This window comes from Chrysemys picta, chromosome 9 (genome assembly GCF_011386835.1).
Source record: "Chrysemys picta bellii isolate R12L10 chromosome 9, ASM1138683v2, whole genome shotgun sequence".
Taxonomy (NCBI): domain Eukaryota; kingdom Metazoa; phylum Chordata; order Testudines; family Emydidae; genus Chrysemys; species Chrysemys picta.
The window spans coordinates 75,839,952-75,853,146 of record NC_088799.1 but is presented as its reverse complement, the minus strand read 5'-3'; the positions used below and the strand labels follow the sequence as shown (position 1 = coordinate 75,853,146).

At 44.2% G+C, this 13,195-nt stretch overlaps 1 protein-coding gene across 1 annotated transcript in view; it reads left to right on the top strand.

The window, feature by feature from the left end:
- Positions 1-13,195, top strand: part of LOC101942787 (connector enhancer of kinase suppressor of ras 2-like) — a 547,551-nt gene that overhangs the window by 359,919 nt on the left and 174,437 nt on the right. The window contains exon 12 of the mRNA XM_065556812.1: positions 12,103-12,274. Coding sequence (XP_065412884.1) covers positions 12,103-12,274 — 172 coding nt within the window. The remainder of the gene's footprint in view (positions 1-12,102; positions 12,275-13,195) is intronic.

Below are 13,195 nucleotides of genomic sequence, written 5' to 3'. Positions count from 1 at the left end.
GCACTCCTCGTTGTTTTTGCTGATAAAGATTAACACGGCGACCCCTCTGAAACCATGCAAGGGTGTTTTTGTCATTTTTATGTGAGAGTTCATTCGAGAACATAGTGATTTTCTGGTTTCACCCACATAGCTGTAGCTGAGACATTTGATGCACTGATGTGTAACACCACATGTTGTAATGGGCATGTGTAGGACCCATGGATCTTGAAAGGTATGTTGGGGTGGCATTGATCATCACAGCAGTGGAGATATGTCTGCAGGTTTAGTATCTGTTGTGATGGCAGGCTCTGGTGCTGCTTTGAGTTGGTGTGTTCTAGTCTGTGTGAAGCTTGCTTCCGATGATGTGCTTGGTGAGATTGAAGGGTTATTTGAAGGCCAGAAGAGGGGGTTCAGGAAATATTTCTTTCATGACATGGCTGCTGGATCTGGGGAGGTTGTGTGTGGTGATTTGTGGGGTTTTTTGTATATAGTCATTTATAGGGTTCCAATGTTGAAGCTGATTGTGGTGTCAGGAAAGTTGACACTGGTGAAGGAATGTTCTAGAGAAAGTTTGATGAATGGGTAGCGATTGTTAAAGTTGTGGTGGAAATCTATGAGGGAGTTTAGGTCGTCTGTCCAGAGGATGAAAATATCATTGATGTACCTCATATTTATCATTGGTTTGTGGTAAGTTTTTCCAGAAATTCTTCCCGGAAATGGCCTTTGAAGAAGTTGGCATAATGGGGAGCCATCCTAATACCCAAGGCTGTTCCCATGGTTTGGACAAAGTGTTTGTTGTTAAATGTAAAGTTGTTGAGGGTAAGGATGAAATGGATGAGTTTGGCAATGTGTTTGGGTTAGATTTCTGAGCATTGTTCATTATTTTGTGAGTATTTGAGGCAGGCATCGTTGCTGTCATAGTGAGGGATGTTGGTGTGTAGGGAGGTGACATCCATGGTGGCAAAGCTGGTGTACTGGGGGGATTGTTAATGTTGCAGAGTTTCTGGGGAAGTTGGTAGTGTCTTGGCGGAAACTGGCCAAGTGGTTTGAGGACAGTTTCTATGAGTCCTGGTATTTCTTCAGTAAGTTTGGCCTGATGTGATCAGTCTGCCGTGGTTCCATCGTTTGTGTATCTTGGGAAGCATGTAGAAGGTCCCTGGGGTGAGTTTGTGAGGAATGAGGTTGTAGTGTTTTTCTTGGAGTTACCGTATCTGAGCATACAACAGATGCATAGAATCTATGAGCTGTGATGCTGGGGTCTGTAAAAGAGTGTCTGTTACTAATGGATTTTTCCCAGGAACATAAGTTAAATCCATTAAAGCTTATCAATAGAGGTTGGCATCTCAGCGGCGCTTGATCTAGGTCTTTTCTGTTGGTGACTGTTATAAGTGGTTTATGGTCTGTTATCAGTATAAAAGAATCCAGTCTTCACAGATATTTGTAAAAGTTCTGACATGCCCATACACTTTCCAGGCACTCATTTTCAATATGTGTATATAGTTTTTCTGTTTCTGTGAGCATGCAAGAGCAAAATGTAATTGGCTTCCACTCAGATCCTTGTTGCAGCAATATTCCACCTAGACTATAGCTGCTTACATCCACGGTTACCATTGTGGGTTTTTCACATCACAGTACGTGAGAATTAGAGCTGTTGAGGTTATTTCCTTCTTGATGTCAATTTCTTGATGTGGCCCCATAGCCGCAATGTGTTGGACTTTAATAGTTCATTCAGTGGTTTTGTCACTATAGAAAGATCTTGTGGGTATTCACCAAGGTAATTTACCAGCCCAGTACATGTCTCAGTTCTAGTATATTTGTTGGTGCTTTCAACTCCTGAATTGCTTTTACTTTCTCAGAAGTAGGACTGATTCCATGTAGTTTTGTTGTCTGTCCCAAAAATTCAATTTGGTGTACACAGAAAACATACTTATCCTTATGTAGCTTCAGTCCAGACTGACTGATTAAATATTAGGGGTTTTGTTGTGCTCTTTGGTTGATGATCCATTTATCAAAATATCGTCCATGAAAACTACAACTCCATTTGAGTTTATTAACAGTTCTACCATCTTTCTTTGGAGAATTTCAGGTGCACTGGTAAACCCCAAAGGTAATCTTCAGAAGCAAAATATCCCAAAGGTTGTGATAAATGTTGTCAGTTTAGCACTTCCTTTGGCTAAAGGAATTTCCCAAAATCCACTCGAAGATGATGGAAAGGTGTACATAGATGCTGTGGACACATACCAACCAGTGTCAGAAAAGAGACTGCATCAGTTACAACAAGCAACCATCACAGATACACAACTTCAAGAAGTTCTAAATTACATTTGGACCAACTGTCCCAAGTATCTAAAGGAGACGAAGAAAGTGAAACTAGCTAAATGCAATTAACAGGCTAACCAGTCAGTGTGGTGGCTGGGCATCAGCAAGGACATAAAGAATAAAAGTTCTGCAATGTTCACATGAAGATATATCAGACCAACACAACGTAAAGATTCTTTAATAACAAAACCTCCACCAGACAGACTTTAGAAAAGACTAGCTGCAGATTTATGTGAATTCAGAGGACATTATTACGGTTGTAGTGAACTATTTTTCGAGGTATATAGAAATAACTTATCTGAAAGACATAATATGTCTCACAGTGTTATCGAGAAACTGAAGTGCACTTTTGCCATTTCTACCATTCCAGAACAACTAGTGAAGGACAATGGACAACAATTTACTGTAGTGTAATTTGTCATTCCAAACTAAATATGATTTTGGTCGTATTATTAGCGGCCCACAGAAGAGGCTGAGAGAGCTGTACAGATAGCTAAGAAAGTCCTATAGCAAGAAGATCCATTCCTTGCTATTCTGAGTTACGTATCACTGATAACAGTTACTGCATATAGCCTAGCCCAACTCCAGATGGGAAGACAATTCAGAACTACTATTCTGTCTTTGGAAAATAATCTATCTCTAAGTGTCCAGACATGAAGAAAGTAGCCAAATCAGATAAAAAGGCAAAAAAGAGCTTATAAACACTTGTACAACAGACATCACTCAGTTAGACAACTGACAGGTCTAGAATATGGTGACAGTGTTTGTGTCCAACAGAATGGAGAAAAAGGATGGAGAACTCCAGGTGTTGTAAAGAAAAAGAATTCATGACCCAGATCATATGTAATTGAGACTGACGGGGAGAGTTCAACAGAAACAGTTTGTTCGTCAGAAAGAACAATCAGCAGAGCAAACTCTACAGATGGCGGATGCAGAACAAGAAGATGACTCAAGAATTCCAAACCAACCACAGCCTGTTTTTGTAACTAATGGACAGCCAAATTGCCAAATTGTTAGGCATTCAGGTGGTGTAATTAGAAAATCAGTACAATTCAGAGACACTTAACTGACTGGTCCATACTGAACTTTTATTGGACCAACTTCTGTTGGTGAGCAAGACAAGCTTTTGAGCTACAGAAAGTGTATCACAGCTAAATACAAGGTTGAACAGATAGTTTAGCTGTGACGCCCTAAATACCTTTCCTGGACCTGAAGAAGAGCTCTGTGTGCCAAAACGCTTTTTTTCTCATCAACAGAAGTTGGTCCAATAAAAGATATTACCCCATCCACCTTGGGTTTCTAATATCCTGGGACCAACACAGCTTCAAGCCACACTGCATACCTTATTTGAGCCTACAACAGCTATACCTGGCAGTTCATTAAAGGATGTTAAGGGAAACAAATCTGGTGTGTCTCTCTGGGTTGGAAGCTCTATAACCAGTCCGTATCTGGTATATGACTCCATGTACAAAGTGCTGTTGCCCCTTCTGATGGGAGCCTGTGTGCTAATTCAGACAGGTCTAAATTCTAGAGTCCCACAGCCTCCTTCTGGACCTGTGTAATAATTCAGATAGAGTTGTATTCAAGAGTTCCACAGCCCTCCTTCTGGGCCCTGTGTGCTATAAGGCACACAAGTTTCTCCTCCTAGGATCAGGATTCTCTCAACCTTCGTTCTGGGGCTCTGCCAATTCAGGCCAGCTGCAGTCTTAAACCAGCATCTCCCAACTGGCCATTTTTTCAGCTCAGTCCTTCCATCCTTGCATTGGGAAAGCTCAGCAGGAAGCAGTCCTTCTCTTGCTAGCATCTCTCTTATGAGGGAGGATGCAGCCTATATGCAGCCCTCCTTCCTAGGATTTGTGCCAGCTTTCCTCCCACCATGTTCTACACGAGTTCCTCAGACTTAAAAGAAACCAGAGCATGACTTTTCCCCAAATACTAATTCCCTCTTTCCCAGTATCTGCCTCTGCCTTTCACTAGGCCCTCAAGTACCCCAAAACTCCTGGAACCTTAAAGGGTCATGCCATGGGTTGACTGACACCTAGTTTCTACTGCCCTTGAAGGGGACAGACCACCCCTATTACACTGAAATTTAAACTTGCCTCTAGTTGTGTCTAATGCTCCTTACTTGTCATCTGTCTTGGGTTCCAGGGCTGCAGCCCAATAAAAAAGCAAGCTTAACAGCTGTATGGGGCCAAGTTTGAGAGCTGTTTTCTTGTGCATTGATCTTAGTCTACGTCCTTTAATGTAATTATTCTACAGTTGCTGATGGCTTAGTTGCTGACTCAGCTTATGACTCTGGAACGGGGTGGGCAAACTTTTTGGGCCAAGGGCCACATCTGGGTGGGGAAATTGTATGCAGGGCCAGGGCAGGGGGTTGGGGTGTGTGAGGGGGTGTGGGAGAGGGTGCGTTGTGCAGGAAGCGGCTCAGGGCAAGGGATTGGGGCAGAGGAGGGGTGCGGAGTGTATGAGTGGGCTCAGGGAAGGGTGTTGGGATGCAGGAGGGGTGCGGAGTGTACGAGGGGGTTCAGGGCAGGGATGCAGGGGGGGTGTGGACTGCGGGAGGGGGCTCAGGACAGGGGGTTAGGGTGCAGGAGGGATGCGGGGTGGGCAGGGGGCTCAGGGCAGGGGGTTGGGGTGCAGGAGTGTACAAGGGGGCTCAGGGCAGGGGGTTGGGGTGCAGGAGTGTACGAGGGGGCTCAGGGCAGGGAGTTGGGGAGCAGGAGGGGTGCGAGGTGCAGGCAGGGAGCTTAGGGCAAGGAGTTGGGGGGCAGGAGGGGTTCAGGCTCCGGCCTGGCACCTCTTACCTAAAGCAGCTCCGGGGTGGCAGCAGCACGCACCAGGGCCAGGCAGGCTCCCTGAATGCCTGCCCTGTCCCCAGCCCTGCGCCACTCCAAGAAGTGCTGTGGCCCCTGGCGGGAAGAGGGGGGCAGAGGGCTCTGCGTGAGCTGCCCTTGCTGCGCCTCCTGGTACCTCCCCCGAAGCTCCCATTGGCCGCGGTTCCCCGTTCCCAGCCAATGAGAGCTGCGGGGGGCAGTGCCTGGAGGCATGGACAATGCACGGAGCCCTCTGCCCCCCCGCCCAGGGGCCGCAGGGAAATGGTGCCGTCTGCTTCTGCAGAATGGCATGGGGCCCGCAGCGCCACGGGGGGCAATCCCGTGGACACGATCCAAAACCCTGAGGGTTTGGATCCGGCCCATGGGCCGTAGTTTGCCCACCCCTGGTCTGGAAGGTTCTGTAAAGCAGCCTGATTGTCAAAATGCTGCTTTTCTCCCCATGCTGGATGGCTTTTCTAGATGCAATTTTCCTTTCACTTTTAGTTTCTCTATTGGGATGTATATTATACTTAGGAATAAAAACCTGAGCATTGTTCCTAATATCCCTAGACAATCTGAACCGAATTCAGAATGGAATCGAGGCAGCCTTAACTGATGTAACATGCACCTTTTTCCAAACCCTATTCCAGCAATGTGTATTTTTGCATTCATTCAGAAAAACTGATTTATTTACTTTGTGCTAGCTAGTTTTCTGGTCCCTTTGTGCTGCCAACTGACACAAAGGGGCCAGAGCAGATCTGGCCCATGGTCCTGAATGTCTAGGGTTACCATACGTCCGTTTTTTCCCAGACATGTCCAGCTTTTTGGTAATCAAACCCCCGTCCGGGGGGGGGGAATTGCCAAAAAGCCTAACATGTTCGGGAAAAATACCGGCCGGGCACTTCCCCTCCCGGGCTCCTGCTGCTCTGCTCTGGGGGCGCAGGGTCCGGAGGCAAGGGGGCTCGGCTCTTAAACAGAGCCGAAGAGTCAGGGGAGGAGCACAGCAGCCGGAGCCCGGTAGGGGAAGTGCCCAGCCGGGGGAGCAGGGTCCGGAGGCATGGGGGCTGCCCGAAGCCCGAGCGCTACCGGCTTCACAGTTTGCTGGGCAGCCTCCAGACCCTGCGCCCCTAGCTGGGCACTTCCCCTCCCGGGCTCCAGCTGCGCTGGGGAAGCGCCGGCCGGGGGAGCAGGGTCTGGAGGCTGCCCAGCAAACTGTGAAGTTGGCAGCGCTCGGGCAGCCCTTTTTGCGTGGCTAGGAGGGAGGAGGGGGAGTTAGGGCGGGGACTTTGGGGAAGGGGCGGCGTTGGGGCGGGGCCAGGGTGGGAAAGGGGCGGGGCCAGGGCCCATGGAGTGTCCTCTTTTTTTATTTTTTAAATATGGTATCCCTATGAATGTCCATTTATGTCCTTTTTATAACTCTCTTGGAATTAAGAGTAAACCAAATGTATTCGAATCAGAGAGAGATTATGGCAATACTGCTCCATCCCAGAATCTTCCGGATAGAAGCCTGGCTTCACTATGGAACTTAAGGATTTTCATGGCTTCCCAGCCACAGTTGTTTCATCCAACAAAAGGTCAGAAACAACTGCCCCTCAATGTATAAACTGGAAAGAAACTCAAAATTCAACCTTGCATTTTCAGGAGAGGTTTTCCCCATAGGAGAGGACAATCCAGGCCTCTTTTGCAGATCTTCTGCATAGGGCCATTTTTATGTTGTAAGCTGGTATGCCACCCATACCAAATAGGAGATTTAACCTAGGTAAAAATGTGGCCGTTTTATAGTAATTTGCTATGCTTTTTGCCCCATAAACAAAAATCTGTAATTATGTGACTCAGAAGCATGAGCATGTAATTGTTTTTACTTGTATTATTTGTCATGATTTGAGAATCAGCTATAGCAGAGCATGTCCTTTTACACTGTCAGTTTATATCCTATTCTACATCATTACTGGAGGATTTTTTCAATAGGTAAATGTCCTTTTTATGGGGAGAGTATGTCTCACAATTTTAATCATCTTTAAGTACAGATTTTTTCCCAATGCATTTTATCTGACGTGAGAATTCTAGTATAAAAGTTAAATATTTTAAAAATCTTTCTATTTGAGTTGTGCAAAACAACTGTAATCTGACAAAATGATAAGTATCACTTTTTCCATCTGTAGTTTAAATTTAAATTTCATTTTGTTTAAACCCACATTGTATATCCTTGAAGTAACAATTTAGTTTTACAGTTCTTTTATAAATAAGGGATAAGCCAAAATCACTAGATCTGAACCCCTTACAATTTCAGACAAGAGTCCTGATACAAAACCATCGCTACAGTTTTGGTACCAGTTCAGATCCAAAACCAGAAGGGATCTGTCTAATAATTCTGCATAACATTTCCCCAGAATCTCATATAAACAAACCTTCTCATAAAATTTTAGCTCAAGATGATAAAAATCTTCTGATAACAGTTGGCATGGTGAAATTTCTTCCATTTTGACTCCAAATTTCATAATATTTCTGTACTCCTGACTCTGAACCCTACTCATGACTTGTTTACCAGAACAGATCTATATCCAACTCCTTCCTCCTGGCGAAACTGTTAAATGCAAAATGTCTGAGACTCCTAAAGTCCATTAAAAGGGAGTAGGTATGTATTTGGAAGGAAGAGGAGAGAAAATTAAACTAAGAATTGTCCGGTTCCATTTTAAAAGCTATCTAAGGAACAATCAGATCCTTCATACAGCAGCCTGGTGTCCTGTCTAAATCAGGAAATGTCTGATTTTATTTTTAACTGCAGAGCAGTGCCCTGGCTCCTTTGTGAATGTCTAATACTAATGTTGGCTGATACACATAAGATAAATAAGTGAAGCCTTTTTAAAGTCATAGCTAGGATTGCTATCAATCCAGTATTGACTCCTGGTATTCAGAGAACATTTCAGCATGACTTTTTTTTGTACACGTTGACAGTTTTTGCTTGTGTTTGGAGCAGAGCTTTGTATTATGAGAATTAGTATGCAAAATCAGCAATTTGTTTTGTTTGGGCTGTGTTTTGTCTCCCATCACAAGTTCCTGTCTTTTATGCTGTTTGCTCTGTGCTGGTTGGCACTAATGCTCTCCAAATCTCAGCATGGGCTTGCTCAGCAATAAATTGGAAGGTCATAGTCCTTTCCTCTTTCGCATTCTCTCCAAGTCTAAATAACTTATATTTAGTGAAAGCTGAGAGACCATATCGGACAAAGTTTATACACAAGTAGAAATGAGCAGATCTGTGGTTTTATGTTCTACAAATCAACATTATTATTTGAATATTTTTATGGGTGCTATATAGATATTAAAGAGAATAAGGTCCGCCCTACGATATTTACAGTCTCATGTGGCAAAGATAATACAATGAGAAATGATAAGTGTGGAGAGGAAAGAAAAAAACAAAAAGGAAAGAAATTATGTTATTGGGAGAATATATAGGGATCCTCATTTTAATTTAGCTTGCCTGCGCCTAAGAAATTACAATCTGTCTCTATCAGTATTGTAAAGTACATGCACATTGTGAGAGAGTTATCTGGTGCTTTGTGGGGTTGGATCCATTACAGGAGGTTTCTGTAGTTTATAAGACTCTTGTGTTGTGGAATGATTAAGGGACTGAATGTGATACAAATAGAGTATGAAAAGATTGTCTTGTTTTGTCTTCCCCTCACCCTATTATATTTGTGTATGCTGCAGCATTTTTTTATTCTAGTTCCTTTCATGCATTCTTCCTTTCAGCTGAGCAGAGCAGCAGAGAGTGCTGACACCTGGGAATCCGTTGGATTGCCTTCACAACAATTAGGCAGAAAACTCAGGGGATAATTGTCCTGATTTACTTTTGCAGTGTTGTGGTAGCCATGTTGATCCCAGGATATTAGAGAGACAAGGTGGGTGAGGTAATATTTTTTATTGGATTAAGTTGTTAAAAAGGCAGAATCTGGGACCAGTCAGAACAGGAGATGGGCCATTAAAAATAGTTCCTGGGTTTGAGTGTCGGTAATTTAAACACTGGAAGCTTCAGGTGGCCTGAACCTGAATGCTAAGATCCATGTATTGGGGCAAAACCTGTGAGGAGAGCATGCTGAAGACTCGGTCTGAAAAACAGCAATTTTGACTGTGGCTTTGTGTTTGCAATGTTTTGTGCACATCCTTTTCCATCTCACGGAAGGATCAATAAAACTTTTGTTTAACCCTTGAAAAGTGAGGTACATGTGAGTCTGTTTATGAAAGTTAGATCTACCCCTGGAGCAGGGATGGCAGGTTTGTATAATTTTTGGTGGTGCCCAGAACAAGTCCAAGTCCCAGCCCCCCCGCCCCCCACACACACACCTGCCTAAGGCTCTGGGAAGGAGTTTGGGTGTGGTAGAGGGTTTGGGGTTCAGGCTATGGGACAAAGTTTGGGTGTGGGAGGGGTGCGGGCTCTGGGATGGAGTTTGGGTGCTGGGTGCGGGTTCTGGGCTGGGACAGGGGGTTGAGGTGCAGGAAGGGGTGTGGGAGGGGGTTTGGGTGCTGGGTGTAGGTTCTGGGAGGCTGTTTGGGTGCTGGATGTGGGCTCTGCACTGGGCTGGGCTGGGGATAAGGCGTTTGGGGTGCAGCAGGCAGGCTGCCCCGGGGCTGGGGTGGGGGTCCAGAGAGGAGGACTCCCCTCAGCCCTCTCCCCGCTGGCAGCAACGAGCTCGGGGAGAGAGGGGGGCCCGTCCAGCACGACACTCACCCAAGCCCCCCCCCCAGGCTGTTGCTCAGGAGGTCCAGCCAGGATGAGCCCCTTCCACCCCCCGGAGTTGACTCAGTGTTGCCTGCTGGGGGGGGGAGGGGGAAGGGCTGCCATGCACCTCCTCCCATCCTCACTCCGCAGGCGTAGCAGCTGCCTCAGCCTGCTCCTGGTGCCACTCCCTAAGTTGTAACTGGCAGCAGCCAGCGAGGGAGCGCAGCGTGGAGCTGCAGGAGGCAGCTGCCTGCTGCCCAGGGCAGGCAGGGCTGGTCGGGGGAAGTGCGCGGGATCGGCAGGTGGGCCCGGGGGAGAGAGACAGCCCTGAACATTGATGAAGCTGTGCCCCACCGGGCCCTGAATTTGCTGGAGCCTGGGTACCACGGGCCCATATAACTCACCGCCCCTGCACTGGAGGACTACCCGTGACATATGGTACTAGATAAGAAATAATTAATATAAAGCATTATCACACAAGTTTGACACTGCATTCATAGTTATTATTAATCAGTTTCTAGTCCATTTTACTTTCGGGATCTTATGCACTTAGCATAGTGCTGCTGTGTTTGGGTTGCAAACCCTGGAAGAGAATGATTTTTTTTTTTAAATGTTTGCAGTTAGAATGATTTCTTTTAACTTCACAGAAGGATTTTTATTGATCCTGAGTATTGTAAAAGTTTATTGCTACAAAATCTAAAGCTTGCTGTCAAGTTTGGCCTACCTGTATCATTGTAATTAATTTTGATGGACAATCTTCTTAATCTTGTTCAGTTCTTCTAAGGTGCAGTGCCCAATCCAGTCTTTACAAATGTTGAAAGGCATTATACATAAAACTGAAACCAAAGGTATTTAAAGAAATATAATAGAGGCAAAATCCAAGTTAAGGAAAATCCAAATAAGAAATACTAAAAATGCCTTTTATTATAATTATATATATATAATTATATATATATTATATATATAATTATAATAAGATACTATTTACCTTGCTTCATTGTTCTAATGGCACTTTTCCTTAACCATCATTTTAACATATGATGGTTAAGGAAAAGTGCCATTAGAACAATGGAGCAAGGTAAATAGTATCTTATTATTTATAGGACAGGATTATTATGAAAGAAATCTTATTATAAAAATAATCTATGTATGTAGTAATATTATAAATTAGTGCCAGCTTAGTTAAGATAGAACACTCAGTGAAGATGTTTCACATATCCGTAAATAACAAAGTCCGTTCATCCATCAGTACAGTAGCTATGCATCATAAGTGCTTTTTTTCAGTAATGAACAGTAGAATTGAGGAAATGAGCTATTGGAAACAAGAAAAGAAACTTTTATGCATAGTGTTTTCAGATATGTGATTATTTTAGGAACAAGATTGTTGGGCAATGTTTAATGTTTCAGAAAATAACTTGATTCCGAAACAAGCAGACCACAGAACTAGACTCAGCTTGGCTTTTGGAATGCTTTTTTTGGATGAATATTTCAGACAGGAGTTGACTCATGATCTAGAGGGTGGTTCTGTGTGTTCACTGATGATAATCAAGGTTAAAAAAGATTATCCCCTGTAGTCAGTATTCCTAGTTTAATGGCCTTGCTACCATAACTACTACTGGTTCCATAGTATAGAATGAGGCCTACAGGTTCACTCAGCATGGTTATAATGTAGATATTACAGTAAAGGTAAGAATAGTGGAAACCATCATTTCTGAACCTCTGTTTTTCACAAGGTGTCCTTTGTTTTCCTCATGGAGTTTGCAGTTAGTCCACTTTCTATGTGGGTAAAAGATGCCCACATCAGCCAGCATGTAACTTTCAGAGTCAGATATATGTTACAAGACCGATGTTACTATTTTTAGACTGAGAGTTCTGAATTATTGTGGGTGAATCAGTGACATTTCTAATTTTATCAAAGCATGTTAACCATGTCAGAAAGCGTTTTTCTTCCATCCAAAATCATCGACTTGCTGAGCTGGGAACTCTCTTGCAGGAGATAGCTATGCAGCAAAACTCTAATCTCAATTACAATAAGGAATAACTGCACTGAAATCAGTGGAGTTTACATTTAAACCATCGTAACAAAAAGCAGAATCTGACCCCTAATATTTAAAAGCTTCAGGGAGCTGTAACCTTAATAAATGGATGCTAATAAAAGGCATTACACTGGAGGGCGATTTTTCTAACCAGTTTACAGGCATTAATTATTCTACCATACAACAACCCTTTATTAATGAGTTGCAAAAATTAAATTGGTTCTTTGATTGTTTCCAGGTGACTTGAGGCCTGTTTCTATGCCTACAGAGTTCAGCTGGATAGGGGAGTCAAAAGAACCAAACATGTACAAGAGAGGCAGCCGAGGTGAGTACCTTCTCCACTGCTGTGATCCAAGTTTTTTCTCTCTGTTCTTTAAAAAAGATGAAAATGTGAATCACAGACACCTGCTGTAATTCTTATGAGTGCCATGGAGAGTACAGAAGAGTCTGTCTACTAACTGTCTTGTTACTTCTGCTTTCCTGAAAATTAAAATAAAATTATGTCAGTTAAGGTGTTTTATTCTCTTTAATTGTAATAAACAATAAAATACCTTTCCAAATGCACGAGTGACTATATGGCTCAGATAATTGCTAATGGTATATAAAACTTTTAAATATATTCATTCAGTATGATCCCATACCCACATTATACAAACTGGTGTAGTTAGAGTCCACTTTGATGAGTATTTTACACCTAGTCATGAAACTGCAACATCAAGGCTCAGTCTGGCAGTCCCTGAGTGTTCAAGCTGCCACTGATTTCAGTTTTGGAGTCACAAGGATTCAGGGTTGGGCCTTTGGGAAGAAGGCTGGTGGTAGAAATAGTACCAATAGCTAAAAGAATGTATTTGTCACAATTCAGCTTTGATTGGTGGTGGATAAAACTTGCCAACTGTTCCTCATCTCTCTTAGCTGTTAGTGGTAGGGTGACCAGATGTCCCATTTTTAATGGGACAGTCCAATTTTTAAGCCCTCCTGCAGATGTCCCAACATTTTCTTAAAAGTGGGCAAATTGTCCCATATTTTCTGCCTCCCCGCCATGAGTACCGGTGGGTCCAGCTGCTGGCTGGATCCCTGCTCACCAGCTGCCCGCCCACCAGCAGTGAGTGGGGCAGTCCAGTGACTGATGATGGGGATGGGTGTGCAGGGTTGGTGGTGAAGCGAAGCTGCAGTGTGTGGGGCTGGGCCGCTCCCCCTGCCAGTCTCTCAGCAAAGCCCCCACTGCGTGTGGGCTCTCAGTAGGATTGCCAACTTTCTAATCGCACAAAACTGAACACCTTTGCCCCGCTCCCTGCCCCGCCCCTGCCCCTTCCCCGAGGCCCCACCCCACC